This window comes from Jaculus jaculus, chromosome 2 (genome assembly GCF_020740685.1).
Source record: "Jaculus jaculus isolate mJacJac1 chromosome 2, mJacJac1.mat.Y.cur, whole genome shotgun sequence".
In the NCBI taxonomy this organism is placed as follows: Eukaryota; Metazoa; Chordata; class Mammalia; order Rodentia; family Dipodidae; genus Jaculus; species Jaculus jaculus.
Window position 1 is genome coordinate 126,938,522 of NC_059103.1, and position 27,364 is coordinate 126,965,885.

General features: G+C 37.9%; 1 protein-coding gene across 2 annotated transcripts; it reads right to left on the reverse strand.

The window, feature by feature from the left end:
* On the reverse strand, positions 1–27,364 carry Bpnt2 (3'(2'), 5'-bisphosphate nucleotidase 2). Of its 2 annotated transcripts, none has more exons than XM_004653342.2 (5): positions 26,976–27,364; positions 16,455–16,617; positions 14,731–14,826; positions 7,425–7,586; positions 1–5,644 (listed from the first exon to the last, which is right to left on the reverse strand). In XM_004653342.2, exons 1-5 carry the CDS (start codon positions 27,360–27,362, stop codon positions 5,373–5,375), a joined length of 1,080 nt encoding a protein of 359 aa, XP_004653399.1. In that variant the 5' UTR covers positions 27,363–27,364; the 3' UTR covers positions 1–5,372. The 2 variants fall into 2 exon arrangements, with proteins under 2 accessions (XP_004653399.1, XP_044998763.1); XM_045142828.1 differs by having other exon boundaries at positions 5,566–5,644; positions 7,333–7,586.

The following is a 27,364-nucleotide window of genomic DNA, read 5'->3' on the forward strand; positions in this document are numbered from 1 at the left end:
TTTCATTTTTCAGACATGAGCAATTTATTCAAATTTGATTTGGTGAAGTATATCTAAGGATAGAGTATTATCTAACTGGCAGCAATCACATTTTCAACAGTAATTGGCCATGGGATAGTATCTAAGAGGAAAGGCAAAATTTAAAAAAATAATTTAGCATGTGTGATATCACACATATTAGCAAAGTAAACAGTCAGTTTATACAACAGAGGCACAAAACATGCTAATGCAAATAGTGACCCTTTAGGTTACTTAACTGAACACACACAGAGCACCTAATTTGCGCAAGATACTGAGCTAGGTGTGTTGGGGTTATGGTCAAAACACAAAAATCACCAAGACACGATCCACCCTCCTAAGTAGTTTACGTACAGCATATGTTAAAGTGGTGCAGTGTATGGTACAAACACTGTTCTGAGGCCAGACAGGGAGAATTTAGCTCCTAGTGAAATTTGGTTGAAGTTAGGGTTCACTCCAATCTGGTGGCATGGTGAAGCAAGTCCCAGCATGCTAAGAAAACATGGCATAGCATGTTTTTGCAACAGGAAAAGGCCTATCTCCTCCATGGCTCCATGTTTGACAGAGGAAGGAGTATTCACAGGTAAAACATTTGCTCTCATCTTTGACTTATTTAAGAAATGGCTTAACAGAAGAATGACAAAAAAAAAAAAAAAAATCCTAGGGGCAGGAAAACTGACAAGAAACAACCAACAACCTCCTACTTTCAGTGAAATTCCAACATATGTATCTAAATGCACAGCTGCTCCAGGTTAACACTATCAGAAGGAAAGCAAGCCTGGGCAGTGCAGAACAGCTTCACTTACTTCCAACAGAGGATGGTGAGGGCATATGAACACTAAAAGCCCAGATACATTCCTTTCATAATACTTCACAAATGATACAAAGGTTACAGATCCTTTGGAGATGAAATCTGTTTTTAGGTTAATAGATGTCATGATGTAGTATGCACTCTTTCTTATTAAAAAAAATATGGAGGAACAAGTCACTCCAGAATAAAAAGTCCTACTTGTATTATATCCTAAAAAATAACAATAATTGAACATACTACTTCCTCCTTTTGCAATTTTATACAAATCACATTAATCGTAATACTTAGGGAATTCTCACAATTACAATATAAAATCAGTTGTTTCAGTATTATTCATCATCCTAACTTCTAAAATTAGCTTGCATTATTCAAAGGAAAACTTACAAACACATTTTTCTCACAAAGTTAATTTACTACTCAACTTTAAAAATAAAATAAAAATAAAAAATTTGTCAATGGTAAATTAGAATACATACACCTGCCAGACTTTGATGTGATAAAAGATAAATAACTGATATAAAAACAGCACCTCATTAAACCAAGACCTGCTTTTGAAGTACAAATTTGATTATTATCCTTCAATAGTGCTAATCAGAATTACAATTTTCTCCCCATTAGAAAGTATTTATGTTACAATATTCAGTATTCTTTAATAAAATGTTGACATGCTACCATGAATAAACAGCTATTTTCTTAAGCCAAAATGACTAGAGAATTAGGAAAATGGATAAATTTATTATACTGAAATTATTTATTTAAAAGTATAATTTATAACAATGCCATCTAGCCTGACCTTGTATTAAATTAAAAACCAAGTGATGACATATCATTTTATATATATCAAGATGCCAGTTTTTATTTAAAAATGTACTTTAATTGTAAATGTTATGTTATGCAAAAATAATTTTGTATCAATTTTTTTTAATTTCAATGAATTTCCCTTACTCTAATATTAAAAAATTAAAGGAACTTAAATTGTAATGGCAAAAAGTTCATACTTTACCCATCTATTAAATTTTTTTTCCTCCTAGTAACATACAATGCCCTATTATTAAGGCACAACTTTTTAAGGATAAAAATTAAACCAAAGATTTGGTTTATTTTATACAAGTTATTAAGACAGACATTTTATAGGGGTATCATCAAATACATCTTAAACTCAATCAAGATCTAAAATGAAAAAAAATATTGTATCTCTACAGGAATGATGGCCCTACAGCCAGGATAGGTAACTGCACCTAGACTAATCAAGATAGTTCCCATTTGAAGCTGTCATGTTGTCTCCAGAAACCATCTTTTGACTGCTACCCATGAGATAAAAGGTGAATATTTCCTTTTCTGTAGTGACATTCATTTGACTTATGCCTAAGCTATTAGAAATAGTTACCATCTTCATAGTCTGAGTAAAATCAATGTTTTGAACTCAGCATCTGAGAGGAGACCAGATCCCAGGGCCAGGGCAGATGTCTGCCTTGAATCTTCCCACAACTTCCCTTCCCCTGAGCTTCCTTATCCCTCTTCCTTCCTTCTCAGCCACAGCTCTAGAGTTCCACCTCCTGATACAATATGCAAAACTCAAAACAACACCCAGCCAACAAGAAGAATTCACATAACTGTTACATAAAATACAAACTAAAATGTATTTATTAGTTCACTGTATAGCACAATCATCTGAATATTTCTGATTTAAAGACCAAGAAACATTAAAATTAAGGGAAGGCGACAAATCAAATACTAAAGACAAGTATGACTTTGTACCCTGTGCACTCACCTGAAACAGAGGATATGAGAATGAAAACTTGTGGGAAAAGCAGGCTTCCTCAAGCAGTCTATTCAATTCTTTTAGTACTTTCCATGTTTATATTCTTAAGATATAGGTGAGAAGAAATTCATTGCAAAGACACTTTTAGTACTGAATGACATGATAATGTAAAAGGTTTGTAAGTGGTTTTCCTTTACTTCCTATGAAACCTAATGTTGACTGAGTTTCCTTGAGGACTGATTTCCTCCCTGGTAACTATAACAGAGTCTCAATTGTACTGTAAGATTTTAGTAGCCAATCTCAAGAAAAATATATTTAGGAAAGAATTTGGTGTGAACATGAGGCAGAAGGACATACTGGCTAAAAAGGAAGACCAAAAGTAAGTAAACATAAATGGGTCAAAGTAATAGGCAACAGGATAGACAAAAAGTGGCAGAGTAGGGACACAGCTGGTGACATCACTGCTTCTACTAAAATGAAGGTAAGGGAAGACTTGGCCTTCAAAAGGTAGGAGTTGCTAGAAGTATACTGTAATTATTTTGATATGTTTTAGAAATAATTTTAAGTATCTAGAAGATATTACATACCTCACAGCTAGTATGTTTTGGCACAATAATATCCCAAATAAATAAATATAAATATTGTTCCTTGTATATTGGCTCTTACAAATAAAGTTTAAAAAACAAACTATCTAAAAAGTATTTTAAAATTATTAGTAACTAGACTATACCCAACAAATTATAAAAATAATCTATCTTTCAGCCAATATCTTAATTTTTACCACAAAACACATATTTTTCACATCCTTAGTTATGCCAATTAATGAAATTGAAAACTAAAGCAATCATGCTAGCTAATATGAACCAGCTTTGCTTCCATCCATTCAATCATAAAGTTTTGGTGTACTGTAGAACATCCCAATTACATTCCATTCCTACTTTGACATATTACAAAAAACAAACAAACAAAAAAGTTCATGTCACAGGACTATGGTAATAGCATCTGGTAACAACATCTGCTTTTGCCATCTCTCCCAAGGAAAAGGATTTCCTTTCTTTGTTGTACTGTGCAGTAATATATGAGGTCTTTGAAGTTGGTTTTAAAACTCACAAGTCTACTTTAAATACTAAGTGTTCCAACCTCTACAATTTATATGCCTTTTCACTGCATAAAGGCATGATGGATCTGTGCCTGTGAGGAATGGATACTTGTACTAGACTCAGTTCGCTAGTGAGAAATTCAAGGGCTTTGGACAGTGTAACTGCAAACCTAAAGTATGGACATCCTACTAGGCTAAAATGTCCATTCTTTGGTTTATTTTACCTCTAGCTAATAAATAGAAAGTTGCTTTAAGGGTTTTTTTTTTTTAAAAAAAAGAAGAAAAAAAATGCATGAAAAATTACCTCTCGCTATCAGTGTGCTGAAGTCTACAAGGACACTGAAGCCACATGAAATAACACTTATTTACGTGAAGTTTCTAGATATCACACCAAAAGAACCCACACAGTCTAAATAAAACAGCTCAAAAAACAAGCTTCTAGGTGTAGCAACACAATGAATATGTCACCATCTTTTTTTCTAACCAGATTCTGTAAACTGAATAGAAAAAGAATTTTATCAAAAAGTAACTAAACTTCATTACTGGAATAAGGGCAACTACAGAGCATCTCAAAAGTTATTCTTCTAAGAGTTTGGTTTTACCAGGTCAATTTATTAATAGTAAAAAGCAATCATATGCATTCTTGATAATGAAAGAATATATACAAACCTGCAATTGTTTTTACAAACATACTAAAACAAAAAGTAAAACTGGTTCAGTTCATGTAATGTCAAGTAAGTTTCAATTATCACAAAATCATTTATAGTCTTAGTGTCTTATAGAGTATTTTAACTGTAATGAGAAAAATATAGTAAAATCATAGTACTAATACTCAAATCTAAAACCAAACCTTACAGGAAAAGACTAAACGCTGATCAGAGGGAAAGGATGGAGCCATGCTCTTCCATTAGGAAAATGAAATTCAAGAGCAAGGATGACAGAAATGTTAAAGCCATGACTACACTTGTCTTTATCAAAACAAAACACATACACAGAAAATTACAATTACAATGTGGTCCATCATATCTCTATATTTTCTATTTCTACTAGCTGGTAAACCTGATACTAAAATTTCAAAAAAAAATGAATTTAAGCATTTTGTTTTAATCCATACAAATACTAACAGATGAAAAGAGCACTTGTTGCATATCAATAATGGATGTGAGGCTTTTTGTGCTTTCCATTTGAATAGGAGTAAAAATTCCAATTGCTTTATTTTCAATAAGTTATAACTGCAAAGTCACATTACACATCTACAGAAAACCAATCCTTCTTTCAACCCAATTCTATAGGAACGTATTAATATAGACAGTGAAGATTCATGATGTTGGGTGAAAATGGTGACTCTTAACAATGTAGATTCAGCTCTAGATTTCAATTCACAAATATATATATATATATATATATATATACACACACACACACACACATACATACATATGCCTTGTGTATGACAACTGTACGAAAATAGTCTCAAAAATAAAGACAATACTTGAGAAACGAAGCAACCTATTTCCCCTGATTTTGCATCCTGTTACAGGGAAAATAAGTCTCTGATGCTTCATAAATACTTCATAAAGTTCAGGATGGCCTTAACCATGCATAGTTTCCACCAATCCTTTGAAGCAGTTCAGGCTGACACATTCAGTTCTCGAAGAGTTGCACCCTGTCATCAGTTATGCTTATTTATGTCCTGTCTTTTCTAAATCTGGAAGCTTTCTGACCAGAGCCTGGTGGTTCATTCTGATGCTAGCCAGGAGTCCTCCTTCAATGCCATCAGACCCCGTGTAACTGATCTCTTCACCACTCAGGGTGGTCATATGCCCCCCAAGGGCTTTTAAAATGGCATTGCCAGCACATATATCCCACTTTTTGATGTATGTTACATGAATATATAAATCAGCTCTTTCTTGATTCATATCAGGCACATCCAAGAGTGCTAAAACTTTATAACCTAAAAGATAAACACAGAATTAATTACTGAAAGAAAGTAAGAACATAGCATATATTTTAATTTTTGATTGAGTACTTTGTTGTGACAAATAGGATTGGGTGTTCATATTAACAACAAACTCAGTGGAACAAAAGTATACTGTAAAGTACACTTACTAAGCTAGTCCAGAAAGTATTCTGCAAAGTACATTTGTTAAGACAGTCCCAAGTATAACCAAGTGTGTCTATAATTTCTATTTTTTTTCTTTTTTTTCTTTTTTTGAGGCAGGATCTTTCTGTAGCCAAAGATGACCTTGAATTCACAATGTAGTCTAAGGCTATCCTCAAACTCATAGCAATCCTTCTACCTCAGCCTCCTGAGTGCTGGAATTAAGGGCATGTGCCACCATGCCCAACAAAGAAAAGAGGATGGACACCCACTAGAATGTCCAGCCACTGCAAATGAACTCCAGATACACCCACCACTTTGTGTATCCTGCTTTACCTGGGTACTGGCAAATCAGTTACTAGGCTTTATGGGTAAGCGCATAACCCATTGAGCCATCTCTCCAGCTCAGTATTTTCTCCCCCCCCCCCCAACCCGACGCTCTCTCTCTCTCGGTTTTTTGAGACCAATAATTTTTATTTTAAATTTTCTGTGAGGTTTTCAGAGATGACACATTCAATATGTGCCATTTTTTATGGAATGACATACTGCAGTTAAATAACTCATGTTTTACTTAAACGTTAAAGGAGAACTGATTTGAAAGAATAAAACAAACAAAAAAAATTTTACCACACTTAATGACTTTCTGTAATGCACCAGGGTTTACAGAAAAATATAAATAAATGCAGAAGACATGGAGCCTAGGGTGCAGTTAGCTCAGTCCTGGTATTCTAGACATTTACCTTTCTGAATCAACCTAAGACACATCCAGTAAGAAAATGGCAGATGTATGAAATTGGCCAATTAAATCTATTAGGCTTAAAAATTACTGTCACTTTTTTCATAACTAGTATGCTGAAAAAAACACAACAACATAAATGTTTTCTGACCATAATTTGTTATCTACTGAATTAAAACATTTCTGACGTGTTAAAGAGCAATTATTGTCATTAAATTGCACCTCAGACCAAATCCAAATCACAGTAATTTTTGTACACATCCCAAAATTACAAATTAAAAAAAGTTAAGGTAGTTGACATACATAATATGTCTGAGACTTCATGCGGCTCACAAGGTCTAAATATTTACTACTGATCCCTTTTAGAACACTGGCTCTATTCATAGTCAGGTAACACAATAGTGTGGAATACACAGTACATCGGGTGGATACCAAACTTCTTGCTTATGCCAAATGTGCAAATTGAAGGGCATTACAAGGGACACCTGGGTTCGTAGCTACTCTAATTATACCTAGGATGATGCCTGGTATCTTCTGCCATAGGAAGTATCTCAAGGGCTTCATCTTTCCTCTTTTCTCTTATATTCCACTATTAAGCTTATAGGACAACTGTTTTGAAGTCAGGTTATATAAAAAGCAAGCACTGGTGGTACAACAATACCAAGGGAAGACGTCTTTTGTAGTTTTTGAGTAAGGAATCATTTTTAGGAGATTATTTTGACAAGGGTAATGGCACTGAGATATTACACTAAAGATTATTAATAGGATTTTGAGCTTGCTCTGGAAGTAAAATACTCCTTCTTACTTTCTTCCCAAGCATGGGGCAAACAATTCACTGTCCAGCCTGCCTTGTCCATGATGGGAACGCTCTTTGAAAACACAGGAGGAGGAACATACCAGCACCACCAGCTGGAATAATTGTAGTCTGGTTTCCAAATGTCTGAAGGGCAACCTGCTTGACCATCCCTGAATGGGAACGAGACACAATGATCCTTGGGGTCTTCTCATTGTAGGAAGAGCGGGCTTTCACATTTGAACCACCATCTACCATTGCCCAAGCTGAAAAGCAAAAAATAATACCCATTAATAGCAATGAAGTTTCAAAACTTAAAATCCAGTATGTTCACTCCACTTTATATTGAGCCCAAATTTTACTCTTCAGAACTGTAATTTAAAAAAAAAATCACCTCTACTGCAGAATCAATTGAGTATTTCCCCAAACAGATTTGCTTATTCTTTTAATTTTCATTTTCTTTTTGAGGTAGGGTCTTGTTCTAACACAAGATGACCTGGAATTCACTGTGTAGTTTCAGGATGGCCTTGAACTCATGGTAATCCTCCTGTTTTTGCCTCCCTACTGCTGGGACTAAACGCACACACCACCACGCCTGACTTGAAAATAGGCTGCCTTATTCTAAGTACAATAGTATTTTAAGTTTCTTACATAAAACAGGCATATATTCAAACAAAGTTTATTAAGATCCTACTTCTTCACGGTTAGAACGATATTTAAATATTTTGTGTAAGAACACCAATGCAGGGCCAGGGAGATAGTTCTGTGGGCAAACTGCTGCTGATCAAGTGTGACCCGAGTTCAGGTTCTCAGCACCTATGGAAAAGACCAGCGCAATGCAGAACACCTATAATCCCAGCAGTGGGGAGGTAGTGACAAGATGATCCCTGGGGCTCACTGGCTAGCTGCTAGCCTAACACAATCAGTGAATCCTAAATTCAGCAAGAAGTTCGGCTTCAAAAAATAAAATAGAAAGCAAGAAGATACCTGATGATAACCTTTGGCTTCCACACACGCCCACCCCCACACAAAGCATGCATGTATACCACAGACATGAAAACATACACAAATCTTGAGTCAGCAACTGAATTTATCACTACAGAAAAAGAAACAAAAAGTGAAAAAGCCTTAGATTTCAAAAAAAGCAATAGAATTTGAAGAAGGGGGGGGCCTCTTTGAGATAGTTTGAAATGTATGTTTTAGTTTGGAAATATTCTTCACTATGGACCAAACAATGAAAGAAAGCAAATTTACCCAGAATTATCCCAGTTAGATGTTGTTCTAACATTTCCTCACTATGGGATAAAATACAGACCTCCACTGCTAGCAACAAAAGCAGCTGCATCAGTAGATAATTCCCATATATAGAAAGAGAGAGAAAGAAAGAGAGAAGGAGGGAGAGGGGAAGAAGAGAGGTAGAGAGAAGTGTGGGTTCTTGAGTTCACCAAGGGTGGCAGACTCCTTCTAAAAACCATACATAGCCACAAGAAAAGCACATGCAAACCCCCATGAAATCTCTTTGTAAAGCAGGAAACACAAAAGAGCTACAAATACACATGGATAAGACATCAAGGAAATAAAGACTGAAGACAATGGGGAATGTGCTAGAGCTAATCTCAATGTGGCCACTGTAACAGAAGCCTCATAGTAGTACCAAGAGCTTGGAGAACTCAATATGGTGCCAGAAGGCAGGCAAGCAAAGGGAAATAGACATTAAGTCACCAGAGAGTCTGCCACTATCAGATCATGAACTGGGGCTGGGGAGATGACTCAGTGGTTAAAGATGCTTTCCTGCACTGGGCATGGTGGTGCATACCTTTAATCCCAGCACTCAGAAGGCAGAGAGGTAGGAGGATTGCTGTGAGTTTCAGGCCAGCCTGGGACTACACGGTGTCAGGTCAACCTGGGATACAGTGAGACTCTACCCCACCCCACACACAAACAAAAAATAAGAAACAAAGTAGGTGCTTTCGTGAAAAGCCTGCTGGCCAGGATTTGATTCCCCAATACCCACTTTAAAGGCAGACACACAAAGTGAAGCACACATCTGGAGTTCATTTGCAGTGTTGAGAGTTTTGATATGCCCATTCTCTCTAAATGAATAAACAAATAAAAATATTTTTAAGGGCTGGGATAAAAGGCTTAGCGTTTAAGACATTTGCCTGTGAAGCCTAAAGACCCTGGTTCCATTACCCAGGACCCATGTAAGCCAGATGCACAAAGATGCATCCTTCTGGAATTCGTTTGCAGTGGCTGGAGGCCCTGGCATGCCCAATCTCAATCTCAATCTCTCTCTCTCTCTCACTTTCTTTCTGCCTCTTTCTCTTTCTTTCTCAAATTATTAATAAAATATTTAAAAATATTTTCTAAGATATAGAAGTGGGCAAATTAGGTCTTACCCAGAGTAAGACAATGCTATCAATCAGTCAGGTTAATGTTTATATGGCTAAAATGAATGATTTACTTTTTTTTACTTATTTTTTTGGTTTTTCAAGTTAAGTCTTGCTGTAGTCCAGGATGACATGGAATTCACTATGTAGTCTCAGAGTGGCCACATATTTCTTTGAATATCTCATTATTAAATGGTAGAGACCTCAATTTCTCAGACTAATACAACTTCTGGATTTAAGGGCTCAGAGATCTTACCCCTTCTTGAGCATAAACTGACAATCCTCCCCCCCCCCCCTCAGCTAGGGAAGAATTTCCCCTTAACTGGATTAAATTTATAAAAAAAATCTTATGGATTGTCCCTTCCTCATTTCCTATGCAGATCCTAAGGAAACAGGCACTTTCAGGTCATAGCTTTTCCTTGACTTAGTCAATTGGGTATATGACATGCCACGATACTATTCTATTCCTGACTATAATAAAACATCACTCTTAACCACAGATATAGCTTCTCTCCCAACTCTAACTCGGGCAATAGACCAATACATGTTCTAGTGCCTTTCCCAAGAGGCTCATTGGGAAGAGAGCATTTTCTTCAACTGGAGTGTGGCAAAAAGCCACTGCTTGCAGCCAGGGTCATCACAGCTAGAAAGGACATAGATTACACTGGAACTCAGTTCTAATGCTAAGAAAATGTGACATCATGATGTTAAAGCTGAAGAAATTCCACAAAGGGAGGTTTCTGCAATCCAAATTCTCTGATCTTCCCTCTCAAGGGAACACCCTTTACTGTTTCTCTTCTCTCCTATCCACTGGACATCATGTCCCCTTCCCTGATAGGGATCTCCTTAACCACTGGTAAAAATCTTACCTAGAATGTACCAATTGCAAGACATACCATGGATGTTTCAACAGATTTAAAGGTAAAGCTCTTACACCAGAGAGAAAGACCAAACCAATTACAAAGAAAATTAAAATTGAAAAATAAAAGCCCTTTTGCCAACAAAATTCAACACACACATTGATACACAACCAGTTCAAAAGTTTCTGCAAGCTAGTCATGAAAAAAGGTTTATAATAGATTAACAATGACCTACCAAAATTCATTTCACCTGGCATCTCTAGAATATGAGCTCACTTGTACAGAGGGTATCTGCAAATGTAATTAGTTGAGATCATAGTAGTGTGGGCCTTAAGTCCAAGGTTGACATTCTTACAAGAAGAGATACAGAGAGAGAAAATAACTGCCTCATGAAGAAGCACTCATAAACCAAGGATATATGGAACCAGCATAAGCTGGAGAAAGAAAACTGATTCTTCCCTTTGGTCTGAACAGAAAGCATGGTCCCGCTAAAACATAGCAAACCAAAGACTGTAACTACTCAAGTACTCTTTCAAATATTAAGGTTATAGAAAAAAGTGTTTTAAACTTCCAAACACTCGTGAGCCAGCCCATAAGCACTTTATATTAGAAGATAATGTCTTGGTCTCTTCTGTAAATAAATATGCTGAAATAAAAAGTGTTAGAAGCCTGTCCCCAATTAATAGAATTTAACATAACCTAATAGCCACAAGAAATGCTTGCCACTTGACTTGAGCCCGATTCTTAGGGGCCAGTTGTGAATATACTTCAAGAGCAATTGAAGAATAACAATACTCACTATCATGATGAAATAATGGTTAATTTATTATGTTAAGACTATTCTTATGCAGACAAATGTTCTAGTTTTTAGAGACGTATAACTAACTATAAAGGAGTAATATGCTACTTGTAACTTTGTCTCTAAAGTACATTGAGATAAAAGTAACTTATAATACCAATTGTCAAATATGGATGAAGGATATAAGCATTTATAATAATGTCTGTAATTATTTATAATAAAAGTTTTTTTTTTTAATGAAGATGGAAATGATGGAAAAAAAATCCCTAAATTTTCTAAATTCTTTTTCCTGCACAAATATTTTCAAATGCTGTTTTACTAAGAAGTGAACTTACAATGCTCTATCTGTAGGGGTCAGGATTGTGTAACAGAATAAAGTAACATTTCAGTATATACTTTGTGAGTAATTTTAGATTAACAATCACTAGTTCAGTATTTTAAAATATACTTCATGTTAGATATATCATACATATGTAACATTTACACAGAAACATTTTTAAATTACAACAGATGATGCAATGAATGACAGTAGTGGGAAGGTAAAACAGCAGCTACAAAATGAGTTTGTTCTGATAAAAGAAAAGCCCAGTAATTCTGTAATCCCCAGCATTTGAAGGCTGAGGCAGGAGGGCAAGGAGGGCTTTGAAGATTGGAAGTCTGACGGCAGCCTGAGCTGCAGTGCAAGTTTCAGGCCATCCTAAGCAAGCCTTATCTAAAAAATAAAAAACAAAAAATAATAAAGAAAAGCACAACATTATCAAACAGAAACCCAGTAAGAAAAAAGTGGTTATGACATACCTTATTTCCAATAGCCGCTACTTTCTAAGTACTGAATATAGTATTCTTTAAGTCACTAAAATACTAGTCAAGTGTTTCATGTTTCTAAGGATTTCAAGTTCAAATAATCAAATGCAATCAAGTGCTAAGAATTGTAATCAGAGCTGTGTATGGTGGAACAGGCCTTAATTCCAGCATTCAGGAGAGAGGCAGAGGACGATGATCATGGTGAGTTCAAGGACATTCTGGAACTACATAGTAAATTCCAGATCAGCCTAGAAAGACCTTGTAAAACAAACAAAAAAAAAAAAAAAAAAAAAAGGAAAAAGGAAAGAATTCTAATCAGCTTCATTTTAACTGCTGCCAACAACAGAATTAGGAATCCACTATTATCTGGCAAATGAAATAAACAACTTTGGTAAAAAAAAAAAAAAAAAAATTACCTTGTTTCATTAATGACAGCTATAAGACATCAGGTGAATCTATTTCCTGGGATACCATAAGAAATTGCCGGGCGTGGTGGCGCACGCCTTTAATCCCAGCACTCGGGAGGCAGAGGTAGGAGGACTGCTGTGAGTTCGAGGCCACCCTGAGACTACATAGTGAATTCCAGGTTAGCATGAGCTAGAGTGAGACCCTACCTTGAAAAACAAAAAACAAAAAACAAAAAAAAAAAAAAAAAAAAGAAATGATCATAAACTGTGTCTTACAAGCAGTTACCATCTTACAGTTAGAAGTTCAGGTACTGGCAGGGATGGTTCCTTCTGGAGGTTCTGAAGGAGAAGCCTTCCCATGCTTGCCTGGTGGCAAGCCTTGGTGGATTCAAAGTTCCATTCTAATCTCTGCCTCTGCCTTCACACTGTACTAGCTCACATATATCTTTGTTCCTTCCAAGGACACCCTAATTTCAGGATCTATTCTGTATTCACATCTGAAACATATGCTAATTTCCCAGATTGTGATAGGATAAACTGTATACACTCCTCCCTCCAACACCCAAGAGAAAACAACATGAGGAAAGCCTACTCCCCAGCTACTCTTCAGAATCTGTTATTCCTTGGAAACAAGGCCACTGCAACAACAAAACAGTTATTTAAGAAGTAGTTACACATATGGCAACAGATCTGGGAATCCAGTATAACTGATGCACTGCAAGACACAGCAGACAGACAAACACACAGGGAGAAGGCAGCTACATGGTAATGGAGACAGACTGGAATGATGATGGTTTGCAAGTTAAGGAATACTGCACGGTATTGGCAAACTACCAGAAACAGAGAAAACCATATAAGGATAGTTCTATAGCAAGACTTAAAAGGGAAAACAACTTAGCCAATACCTTGACTTTAGAACTATGAGAAACTACATTACTCTTGTTTAGGACAGAGTTTATAGTTTTTAAGTAAAGGAGCCCTAAGAAACAAATGCACAGTGAAATAAGAATTTAATAATAATACTATGTAACCCACTATCCATGGTAATGATGGCTGTTTCCAATACTGATAATATTAGATACTATGCCATCAAGAACCTTGTCACACCAGGCATGATGGCAGAGGCCTTTAATCGCAGCAATTAGGAAGCAGAAGTAGGAGGATTGCTGAGTTTGAGGCCAGCCTGAAACTACAGAGTGAGTTCTACCTAAGCCTGGGCTGGAGTGAGACTGTACTTCAAAAACCAAAACAAAGCATTAAAAAAAAGAACCTGGACAACCTACAGAATGGTGGAGGTGAAAGGCCACCATCTATGCCTTGTGTGTTGATAGGTATTAACCAATTAAAAGCAGAACAGTTCCCTCAGAAAGTCAGAATAGGTTGCTTATATCAGCTACATCTCTACCAATGATAACATGTGCTGTCATGGTAAACCTATGACCACTGCCTATACCATCACTATGACCTTGAAAGACCACAGTCAGTTTCCCTGACCTAGCTACTGTATAATATACACAGTGATACCAAAAATATCGTCTTTGGATCGACTGGCATAAGCTAGGCTTCAGGGAAGATGTTACCTGTGCTGAATGTGATGTTCCTTGATACGGCCTTCCATACCTTCTCACTCCCAGAAAGTGGAAAACCAAGAGTCTAAAGAACATCTAGGTTACTTAGAGACTTTCACCATGACATCTACTCCTGCATCTTGGATGAGGAGGTGGCACTGTTCTTTACCATAGTATCAAGCTCTACACAGCAGCAGATTTGACTAGAATAGCTGTACATTTTATCTTAGTTAAGGACCAGTGTAAGAGCCCCAGGTCTCACTCCCACCAATACAATGAAAGAAACAGAGTGGTCACTTTAGCTTCTAGGCCAAGTATGTACCCAAAACGATCCCCCAGTATGCTAAGAATCACCCTGTTTTGTTTAACAAGTTCCACCCTGTTAGGAAGCCATGTCATCTATTGTTTAATATTTTAGATGACCATCATAATATCATCACTCTATCAAGTGAAGTAATATGCAAAGGTAAGGAATATATTTCAATCACTACAGAGCTACAGTTGAGATTCTAGCCTAACAGTGAAGTATATGACAAGCAGTTCAATAACATCAACTTTTGAAAGTGTTTATACATTTCATACCTGTATATTCAGAAAACGGCTTATGTATGACTCCTAGGACAGGTTTACCATTTACAGCTACACACACCATGGTAGTGACATACTTTCGAAGATCTTCTGTAAGAAAAAACACATACAATTGTCAAAGTACTGTGCTTAATCTCAGGATACAATATTGTACTTTATTTCATAAAAATTTATAAACATGAGATATCTTTTTTTTTTAAAGGTTTTTTTCGAGGTAGGGTTTCACTCTGGTCCAGGCTGACCTGGAATTCACTATGGAGTCTCAGGGTGGCCTCGAACTCGCAGCGATCCTACCTCTGCCTCCCGAGTGCTGGGATTAAAGGCGTAGGCCACCACGCCCGGCTGAGATATCTTTTAAAGATAAAAATCCCCCCCCCCCCCAAGCAAACAGAGTCAAGGGCTGAGGGCCAAAGAGTAGTTGGAAACTCAGCATGTAAAAGCAGGTTATTGGGGTTATTGGGCCTGGCCATCATTTTATTAGCTCCATCTCTTGGGCAAATTACATAACTATATTTTCTCATCTGTATAATAAAAATAATAATTAATTACCCACCTTTAGGGATAAATTAAAGTACCTTACTTTATTGAAAACTTTAATATATGAACATAAAGTAATTTGATGATGTTCCTATTTCTTTATTCCCCACCTTTCTTGACCCCAATTCTCTGGCTTCAAACCTGTGGACTCCCCTCCTTCCTCTGTTTTGTGGTCTCATGTTTTTTTTTCTCCTCAGTCCTACATATTAAAATTATAGGCTCAGATAAAATAATTTCTAATCTTAGAATTAAATTTAAATATCAAAATTAGATGTTTAAAGCAGTCATTGTACAAGGGATGTTTTCTATAATATTATTTGTGTAAGTCAATTCATTTTAGGAAAAACTTTTTGCAAACAAATTCAATATTCTGTATTCCTACTATCTATTCATGCAAAGTACTGTTTTTATAACTTCAGATATTATTAAGTGTATAAACCATGTGACTTTTCCCTGATCTCCATACAGTTAGTTATCTATCTGCCAAGTACTGATTATGATTTAAGAACAGAATATAAAATATCAGATACTAAAGGGAAAGATAGAAGCTCCCATATTCAGAGAGCTCATCATTAAGTAGGACAAACTTACTAACTTTAACATATATAACAAAGAGAGAAATAGCAGGAAGAAGATACCTCCATGTAAAAAATAAGCCTGAAAAAGGCTCCACAAAAATAAAGGTTGAGTTAGGCAAAAATAATGTACAGGCATATCTGTGGGGGCGGGAAAGGCATGATTTTGACTTGACTGGGTATTTCCTATTTTCTGGGTACCTAGTACTTACTATTTTGAATATGAAATTTAAAAATAAAAAAGTTGATTTCCCAACATCCTAAAGTAAATAACTTTCCTTAGTTACAAATGTCCAATAGGTATGTTGCTGCTGTTACTGTTCAAAATTGCTACTGTAATAAAAAATCAATACGTACTGATTCTGAGTGATCCAATGTCACTAGAGGAATATGGAATTGGGACAAAAGTTAAGAGTCATGGACCCAGTTCAAATGTTTTGGTAACATCCTATGTTAATCTCTAATCTTAAGATCTAATAAGCTTCTTAAAAATTTGAAAATGTTCTTGGTTTTGCAAAGTGTCTGCCACCATATTATATGCTGCAGGCTTTGGTCTGGGCTCTAACATAAAATGATAATCTGAACTTTGAGACTAATGTTGAATACCTGTATATTCCTGTGTAGCATCAAGGGGGTCAATCCAAACAGTAACACTTTCTGCTGGTACCTCTTTAGGGGTAGTTATTTCCTTCAGGATATCCTCGGGAATCTTACGATTCCATTGGATAACTTCCTTATCAGTTGCATCCACATGTTCCTCAGTATTTATCTACACCAGAAAAAAATGAGTTAAAAATGAGAAAAACATGACTATTTAATACAGCACAGAAGAAAAACAGAACAAAAATTCTCATAAGTTATTACTAAATAAATCTCTTTTTTTGTTGTTTTTTTTGTTTTGTTTTTTGAGGTAGTCTCACTCTAGCCCAGGCTCACCTGGGATTAGAACTCACTCTGTAGTCTTTGGCTGGCCTGTAACTCACAGAGATCCTTCTACCCCTGCCTCCAGAATGTTGTGATTAAAGAAATATTCCACCACACCAGGCATAAATCCTTATTTTAAGGCAATCATTGTAAAATTTTAAAATGTTATAAAAATTCCAGTAACATTTTATCTTTAAATACTTTCCAATCTAATATCAAAGTTTAGTTTGTTGGTCAATCAAGACAAAGAATTCAAGTACAGTCAAAATTCAAAACAGAGAGAGTAAGTATGTAAACAGTGTGCTACTTAAAGTTGACTGATGGCTCACAAAAGATAATCATGCTATGGGCTATAGAGATGGCTCAGTCCACAAGCATTTACATGCAAGTGTAAATGCTTCCTTTAGATCCTCAGCATCTAGGTAAATGCCGAGCCTGGACTGTGGCCTGCCTACAATTCTAGTGCTCAGGTTTACAGATATCGGAGGAAGCCCCATTATGGTGGAAGAAGCTGGCTGACTTCCATACAACAATAGCAGAGAGAGAAAACCAACAGCCAGCAAGCACCAACATCCAGAGTTCAAACTAAACACTGGAAATGAAAAACACAGTAAATAAATTTTTTTTAAAATCCTCTGTAGAATGGCTGGAGTGATATTTCAGTGGGTGACACGCCTGCCTCACAAACCCCAGTTCTATTATTATTATTATTATTATTTGTATTTGGAGGCAGGTCTCACTCCAGCCCAGGCTGACCTGGAATTCACTATGGAATCTCAGCGTGGCCTCGAACTCATGGCAATCCTCCTACCTCTGCCTCCTGAGTGCTGGGATTAAAGGCGTGCGCCACCACGCCTGGCCTCAGTTCAATTCTTAATACTAACACAGAAAAAATGCTGAACAAGGAAGCTGAGGAATGTATTCTTGAAGGTAACACCTGAGTGCACGTATGCCAAAATTAAATAAGTAAACAAAACATTAAAAAAAAACTGTAGGAAGTCTCACCAAAAGAATAAATCAAGGAGAAGACAAATAGCTGAACTTGAAGATAAGGTGGAAAATCTAGAACATTTCAACAAAGAGTAAGATAAAATAGTAAGGTATGAGTGGGAATTTTAAGATATTTGGGACACTATGAAGAGATCAAACAAAGAAGAATTTCAATACAAAGGCATAGAAGGTATTTTCAATTAAGTAGCAGAAAATAAATTTCTCCAAATAGGGAAAGAGAAATCAATACAGCTAAAGGAGACATTTAGAACACCAAACAGACAAGATCAGAAAAGAACCATACTCACCACATTATAATGAAACTTAATGCTATACCTTAAAGCCTTGGAAAAAGAATAAGCCAAACCAAAACCCAGCAGATGTAATGAAATAACAAAGATCCGGGTAGGGGCTGGGGAAATGGCTTAGCAGTTAAGGTTTTTGCCTGTGATTCCCCAGTGTAAGCCAAATGCAAGATGTAGAAGAGGGCACATGTATCTGTCTGTAGTGGCTGGAGGCCCTGGCATGCTCATCACCCCCCATGTGCCTCTTCCTCTCTCAATAAATATTTTTTTTAAAAGATCAGGGTAAAAATTAATGAAATAGAAACCAAAAATTACAGAGAATTAAGGAAAAAAAGTTGGTTCTTGGAAAGAATAAACAAGATTAATAATTCCTTAGCAAAACTGACCAAAGAGAGAAAACTAAATTAATAAAATTAGAAATGAAATGGGGGTTTGGAAACATGCTGACTCAATGGTTAAAGATGCTTGCTTTCAAAGCATGATGGCTCTGGGTTTGATTTCCCAATACTTATATAAAGCCAGCTGCACAGAGTGGCACATGTACCTGGAGTTCATTTGCAATGGCTGGAGGCCCTGATGTGCCCATACTCTCTTTCTCTATATAAGTATATAAACATATATTTTTTTAAAGGGGGACTATTACAACAGATACCAGTAAAATCTAGAAAACCATGAGAACATATCTTAAAAACATATACTCCACTAATTTGAAACTGTAAAAGAAATACATGAATTTCTAGGTATATATGATCAATCAAAATTAAAGCAAGATGTGATAAACTATAACAAGCAGTGAGTTCAAACAGTAAAAAACTCCCAAATGAAAAAAGTCCAGGTCTAAATGGATTCACTGGTGAATTCTACCAGACCTACACAAAATGCTAAAAATATTCACTGGAAAAAAGACAGCCTCTTTAACAAATATTGCTGGGAAAACTGGATATCTATATGTAGAAAAATGAACAAGGATCCACACCTCTCTCCACGAACAAGAATCAAGTCCTAATAAATCCTAGGCCTTAATATATAAAACTGAAGCTGCTAGAAGAAAAAGTAGGGGTAACACTTCAACATATGGGCATAGGCAATGACTTTCTCAATACAACCCCAGTTGCTCAGGGAGTTGAGATAACTAACCAACCATTGGAACATCATGAAATTAGAATACTTTTATACAGCAAAGGACAGTAGGACAGTAGGAATTGAGTAAAGAGGCAGCTTACAGAGAAAATCAATGCCAGCTATACATCTGACAGAGGACTAATATCTAGGATTTATAATGAACTCAAAAACTACATAAGTAATCAAACAACCCAATTTAAAAAGATGGGCTATAGAACTGAATAGTGTTTTCAAAAGAAGAAATACAAATGGCCAATAAACATCCAAAAACAGCTACATCCTTAGCCATCGGGGAAAAGCAAGTTAAAAGTAGTATGAGATTCAATCTCACTCTTGTCAGAATGGCTAATGTCAAGAAATCAAATGACAATAATTGCTGGGGAATGTGTGGGAAAACAGGAACCCCTCTCTCCCTTGTTTGTGGGAATGTAAACTGGTATAGCCACTGTGGAAATCAGTGTGTAGGCTCCTGAAACAGCTAAAAATAGATTCACCATATGACCTAGCTATACTACTCCTTGGTATATACCCTAAGGACTCTACTCATTACCACAGAGATACTTGCTCTTCCATGTTTATTGCTTCTCTACTCACAATAGCAAGGAAATTGAACCAACCTATAATGACTTTTAACTGATGAATGGATAATGAAGATGTGGTACCTTTACTCAACAGTTTTATTGAGCTGTACAGAAAACTGAAATTATGAAATTTTCAGGGAAATGGATGCATCTGGAACAGATTATATACTAAATGAGATAGCTCAGGTTCAGAAAGTCAAATGCTGCATGTTCCTCTCATGTGTAGATCCTAGCTTCAAATGTTTGCATTGTATGTGAATTGGAATAAAAGTCATTAGTAGCCAACAGGAAACTAGAAAGAAATTATGAGGGAGGGAAGAGAGGGCTTAAGAAGGAGGCTTAGTAGATATGTAAGTAGATGGGCAGAATACTGAGAAGGGGAATGGTCTAAGGTGAAGATGAGAAGGGGAATGGTCTAAGGTGAAGAGATGGAAGAGAGGAAGTAGGAGAATTAATCAAAATTTAAAATTTATGAATAAGCCTAAATGTAACTTAATTATTTGCTACAAAATAGTATATATGTTAAAAAAGAGAATTTGGACAGAACTACCTAGTGGAGGTAGATAATGTTGTATCCATAAGCCATAGATTGTTATTAGAAAACTTTCAGTGCAAGGGGTGGGATACCTTCTGTAAAGCTGTTGGTCAGGAAAAGTCCCTGATGCCCCCAAAACATTACAGATTAGTCCCAAGGCTCTTGGTTGCCCATCAGAACTAGATGGTAAGACCCTATTGCTTAAGGCTTCACATGACTGAACTGAGAAATCAAGCAGTCATGATGCTAGAAAGACCTATGCAGCCTGTTGAAGGAAAAAGTTATAAATGGTCTTAACCAGCAGTGGATTCTACAAGCTTTAGGGCTGACCAGCCAGGCCAAATGTACCAACTGGTGGAATGGTGGCAAGTCCATTATGGGGAACACATTGGACTAGAGGGGTGCTCCTGCTACACAAGAGGGAATTCCTGCCTAGTACTAAAAGCCTAATCAAAAGCCTATGGCTGGAAAAGCTCTTAAGCCCTAAGGGGGAAACTACTATGATTGTTTAGCTAAATGGATATATATGCCCACCAAACTGTCCTCTAAATACTTATGTTTCTGCCCGTATATTAATGCAGTTCTCACCTTTGGCTACAGAAGCTTCTCTTTTCAAATGGCCATGACCATGAGGGTGACTCAAATATCACAAGTGTTGAGACAAAGTGAGAGTCGAGTGTTCTGCATGTTAGCATGTTAACTTATCTATTTGGAACAACTGGAGCACAATTTCTCAAAGTGCATACATGCAGAAATAGCCTCACAGTCTAAACAAGTGATGTTATTAGTGTGGTAGTTCAGTATGGGGATGAAGGGACTTTTGGTTAATGCCTTTATGAGGGACCAACTATCTACTGCATTTCTACAAAAATCACTATGTAATAATTTAGTTTTGGATATGTAACTTTCACACAGTAAATGTGGTGGCTAACTTCACATGTCAATTATAATGGATGAGATGGTATCAAATATTTGGGTAAACATCATTTCTATATGTGTCTGTGAAGATGTTTTTGGATGAAATTAGCAGTTGGGGTAGTAGGCTTTGGAAGCCTAAATAGAAGAAAATGGGAAGGGAATTTTCCCTTTCTGCATGACTACCTGAACTGTGTCATGAGTCCTCTCCCATCCTCTGACAGGCTCCATGGTTTCTTGGCCTTTGGATTTGAGCTGAGCCACACCACCAACAAGCCTGCACCTGTAACTTGCAGGCTAAAATCTATGGGACATATCAGCATCCTATGAGCAGATTTTTCATAACAGATCTCTTATCAGTTGTTTCTTTGGAGAACAGTATTTTCAAAATCTAAAAATGGCTGATTCTACTACTATCTTCAAAAAAAAAAATGTTTGTTTATTTGCAAACACCAAGAGACAGAGAGAGTATAGGCATGTCAGGGACTCTAGCCACTGAAAACAAACTCCAGATGCATGTGCCACTTTGTGCACCTGACTTTATGTGGGTACTGGGGAATCTAACTCGGGTGGTTAGGTTTGGCAGTCAAATGCCTTAACCGCTGAGCCATTTTTCAGCCTCTACTCCAAGCTCTTTAACATATTACCACAACTCTTCCCTCAAACATATTCATGAAACAGTCGGACATGTGCTCATTTCTCAGATCTTAGAAATAACTACTATAAATCTGGGCATCGTGGCACATGCCTTTAACTCCAGCACTGGGGAGGCAGAGATAGGAGGACTGCTATCAGTCTGTGAACAGCCTGGGACCACAGAGTGAGTTCCAGGTCAACTTGGTTATGAGACACAACCTTGGAAACAAACAAAACAACAACAAAAATACTGTATAAAAAAGACCTACAGAGACCATATTGCTGAAGACTCCACATGATAGGGATGAAAAGTCACTGAGAAATCCTGCTGGAGCTGAGCTGAAAACCTCCTATGTGTAGACCAGCTGAAAGAAAGCTGGAAAAAACTACACTGCATGCAGCTCCATGGGTGAGAGGGGAGTCACCAGTGGAGATAAACAGTAGACATTACAACCCTTAAGTTTGGCCAGCAAGGCCAAATGAGCCAAAGGGTGCAATAGTGGCATCTGTTATGGGGGAAACCAACCATTGTCTGATTCGATTGGGGGCCTGATCTACAGGGAATATATGCCTGATACTGAAAACCTATGACAGGGAAAGTCATGAGTCCTAGGGGTGTAATGCTTGCTGAAATGTATATACTATGCTCACCAAACTGCATGGTAAGTACTTTTCTTAATGTTCATACCCATGTATTAATGCTATTCTCATTTTTTGGTAAGAGAAGCTTCTCTTCTCAGATAGTGGTGACCTATGGGATGACTCAAAAGGCACCATAGCACTGAGAAGAAGTGACAGAGGAGTGCTCAGCAATGAAACATCTCTATCACACTTTCCAAGGCTCAGAGTTCATTGCAGAAGAGGTGGTGAGAAGAACAAAAAGAAGGGTAGGACTCCTTACAATGCACTCTTCCAGACACAAAATGGCCTGGATATCCATGACCTCACAGTGCCTGACATTACTTACAGAAGACCATCATAATAGGAGGAAAAGATGATGACAACAAAATAAAAGAGGGACTGATTGAGAGAGGGAGGAGATAAGATGGAGAGTGTAGTTGCAAATGGGAACGTGGTAGTGGGTAATTACCATGGTTTACTGTCTGTAATTATGTAACTTGTCAATAAAAAAGAAGAAAAAAACCATAGGGATGGATGAATAGATAGATAGAGAGAGACGGGGGGGGGGGGGGGAGAAAGTTTGTATGTCAACTCTGGAAATAAAAAAAGACCTATAGTATCTTCTTAGTCCAATATAACACATAAGGCAACTTCCTTAAGCTCAATGGTAGAAGAAGCAGGTGTTAAGTCTTTTATGAAAAATTATAGAAATAAAAAGTAAAATAAATTCAATATAGCCTTTAATACAGAGTAAGCATTACATAAAGGCTAGTATTAAATGACTCTTCATCTTTTATTACCTTTTGCCCTAGGCTTTGATCTTCTCTTCTTCCTTATATTTTCTCCCTAGAAAATTCTGTCCACACCAGTTTCAATTAACACTGCAACACTGATGACTCAAATTTATTTCTAAAGTAGACATGCTTCTGCGTTTCAACCTCATATAGGCAACTTCCTTGTCATCTTCCCTTGGAAACAGCAAAGGGATTTATTAACTGTAAAATGGCAATTATATTCCTACCTCTCTAACCTGTCACACATATGCATACCCTTTAACCAGCAATAAAACCTCAACTGTGAAAGCTATAAATGTAGACAGGCCTTGTTTTATTTTTGTTTTGAGGAAGGGCATCACTATAGCCCAAGCTGACGTGGAACTCAGTCTGTAGTCCCAAGCTGGCCTTGAACTCATGGTGATCCTACCTCTACCTCTGCCTCCCAAGTGCTGGAATTAAAAGTGTGTACCACCATGCCCAGCTTCTTATTTTTTATTTTTGGTGCTTAAGCCTCTCAAACCCAGGGCCTTACACATACTACGCAGACTGATTTACCACACACTCAGTATCCATGTAAAGCCAGATGCATAAAGCAGAACATACATCGAGTTCATTTGTAGTGTCAGGAGACCATTCGCTTCCTCCTTGTAAATAAATAAATATTTAAAAAATTAAAAATAAATTTAGAAAGAACAGTCACTTAAGGATCTTTTTAAGATTTTATTATTTATTTGAGAGAGAAAGAAGTGAGAGAGAGAGAGAAAGGGCACGCCTGGGCATCTGGCCACTGCAAACGAACTCCAGATACATGCGCTTCCTGATGCATCTGACCTTACTTGGGTAGTGGGGAATCAAACCTGGGTCCTAAGGCAAATGTCTTAACCACTAAGCCATCTCTCCAGTCCAGAACAGTCATTTTCTAAAGCATTTCTAAATATTCTTTCATTATTTGTCCTATCTTCCCTACAACCACAGCTCCAATTCAAAACACACCATCTCTCACCTAAAAAGTCCTCCTAACTGTTCTCCTTTTGTTCCCTCCACACTATTCTCCACACACACTATGAGTCCTTCCATTCACTTGCAATATTGTGGTTAAGAGTACAGTGCTATTGCATCACCTATACTGCATATATCCAGTATTAGACAGGATATAACCTGTTTGGTAGCAAATCTACCTTCAGCATATGACTCTCAAATACACAATTAGAAATCCTAATTTTATTTTCTAGATGTGAAACCTTGACAAATTATTTAGCCTTTTCAAATCTCAACTTCTTTACTTGCAAAATGGAAGCTACAATTTATTTAACATTCCTCGTTCTACAGATAAATTAACAATGACATTAAAAAGTTTAATTCTCAGTTTGCTACTAGTTAAGGACTAAGGAAAATTAGCTAGTGAAATTAAGCAAAGCATTACTTTCCCCATTACTTGAGTTCTGGTCTTTTTCTCTCACATACAGTCTCCTAATTGGCTTCATTCATCTCTAAGTGCCTAAAACTCAGCATATAGACTCAAGCCTCTAGACCAGGCTTCCTTTTTAATCTCTGCCACTGTAATTCTGCCATATGCATTTCTTGTGCCTGCTCTTTTATTTTGTGCCTGCAGTACTTACGTCTCCACTGATTACCGATGACTACTTATTCTGATTTTACAGAAAACCAAGAAGTTAAAGCTGTCTAGGCAAGTGACTTAACTTTATTCAAGTTCAGGACAATAATATTCACATAGCTGTCAAGTGTCCTGACACTGACTGACATCTGTAAAACGGTGTGAGTAAAATTTTTCTTAAAGTTGTTCTAAGAATCAAATGAAGTCAAATATAGCCAGTATCAGGGCAGATATAATACATTCAGTATGTGGTTATTAGGGTACTGTCATATATCAACATTCCTGAAACTATCATTTCTTCCATCAACTCTCGGAGAAGCACATGTTCTTTTGGGAAGAAATATATTTTAGGGCTGGAGAGATGGCTCAGCAGTTCAGGAACTTGCCTGTAAGGCCCAATGACCTGGGTTCAATTCCCCAGTACCCGAGTAACTAGATGCACAAAGAGACACATGTATCTGGAGTTTGTTTGCAGCAGCTAGACGCTCTGGAAGCCCATTCTCATTCTCTTTTTCCAAATAAATAAAATAAAAAAGTATTTTTTAAGAAAAAAAAGATATCTTATACGCTCACCTTGCATCTCGATACAAACAAAGGCAACTATTATTTGCCATGAAAAAAGCAGGGTAGGGGTTAGAGAGATGGCTTAGTGGTTAAGCGCTTGTCTGTGAAGCCTAAGAACCGTGTTTCGAGGCTTGACTCCTCAGGACCCACGTTAGTCAGATGCACAAGTGGGTGCACACGTCTGGAGTTCGTTTGCAGTGGCTGGAGGCCCTGGCGTGCGCATTTTCTCTCTCTCTCTATCTCTTTCTCTGCCTATCACTCTCAAATAAATAAATAAAAACATTTTTTTAAAAAAAGCAGGGTAGAGTAAAAGAAAAAGTGGGAATATTCTGTGTTTGCTTGAGAAAGCATTTGAAAGAAGATTCTATTAATGTGAATTACATCTGGTCTCCAGCAGTTTATATAAGGTGACGTCCAATGTTTCAAAGAGAGTGGAAGACAAAAGAAATGAATGGGACGAAGGCAGAGAGGGAGAGAAAAGAAAAGCAGTAATATGAGATTACAAAGAGTTAAATCTGATATGAAATTCTACCATGACAACACTAATTCTTCCAAGAGCAAAAGCAAAAGGTGAGACTCCCTTCAACGAAACCGGGGTTTCATTATCACTGTTCATCTAATAAAAATTCCAATGGAAACAACTTTTCTGTCTAGTAGCCAAAACCTACTGTTCTGTGTTACAAACATTTAAAAGACACTGCATCATTATGTTGAATGCTTCCTCTGAAACTACAATAAATTAAAAATCACCATTATTTGATGATGGTGACAGATACCTGTAAAACCAGAAATCAGGAGGCTAAGACTAAGACAAGAGGAGTTCAACTCCAGGCTCGACTACACCGTGAGTTTCAGGTCAGCTTGTGATACCTAGAGAAACCCTGTCTGAGAAAAGAAAAAAAAAGGGGGGGGGGGGTGGTAGGGGAGAGCAGTTCCAATAGAAAGATGAATTCTAAAAGTGTTAAAAGAAACCTATTCAAACAAACAAACAAGCTTATTCAACTCTCATTTTCTGGCCTCCCTATGAATCTTTCATCAAGTGCATGGATACACAGCTGACATGAAGTTGCTGTGAACCATCTATGCAGATGCTTGAATCAAGGGTCCCTGTACAAACCCAGGGAAGTAGTAGCCCCCTTCCCCCCACCCCCCCTTCGTTCCTTTGCTCTGAAATACTATCAGCAATGCAACAAGCACGACCGCTGTGGGCAGGAAATCCAGTAGGGTTCTGGCCCAACCCTTCCATTTGGAGAACTAAGTGCCTGAGACATGGGTGTCATTCACTTTATCAGTGCTCCAGGGTCTGCATCACAGCCCACCCACAGTTCAGGTCCACGAGCAGGGAGAAGAGGCCTGAAGAGGCCGGACGTGAATCGGACTACCTGCCACCTCACCCAGCCATCCCGGGAACCGTGTGCACGACATTGCGCACGTGAACTTCTGGGAGTCCACGTGCACGCGTGCCAAACGGGAGCTGGGGTGGGCCGGGCTGGGGGCGACGGGCCGGGCCGGGCGCGGGCGGGCCGCCCCGTGGGCTGCCCACCTGCACGCTGGGGAAGGCGGTCTTGAGCAGGTAGAACATCTTGCGGTTGGACAGCACGTCGCCGCTGGTCATCTTGTCCTCGGCGCCCTCGCGCGTCTTCCCCTTGGACTTCTCGTGGAGGACGTTGCTCTCGCGGACGCGCCTCACCTCGTCGCCACCGCGCACGGCCGCCAGCACGGACACGGCCAGCATCTCGCGCAGGTCCACCGTGCCTCCGTCGGCCGCGGCCGCGGGCTCCGCCGCCCCGCCGGACGGCTCCCCGCCCAGGCCGAAGAGGCTGAAGCGGCCGGCCAGGAAGCCCGAGTAGAGGTGGTAGAGCACGCCGAGCCCCAGCAGGAAGAAGACGGCCACCCCCAGCGGGGACAGGCGGATGCCCATGGGGGCCATGG

Excerpts from the sequence above, each read along its gene's own strand:
- Bpnt2 (XM_004653342.2), bottom strand. The coding sequence starts at position 27,362 with ATGGCCCCCATGGGCATCCGCCTGTCCCCGCTGGGGGTGGCCGTCTTC. Across the intron at positions 16,618-26,975 it reads CCGCCTTCCCCAGCGTGCAG|ATAAATACTGAGGAACATGT; the intron begins GTGGGCAGCCCA and ends TTTCTGGTGTAG. Across the intron at positions 14,827-16,454 it reads TGCTACACAGGAATATACAG|AAGATCTTCGAAAGTATGTC; the intron begins GTATTCAACATT and ends TTTTTCTTACAG.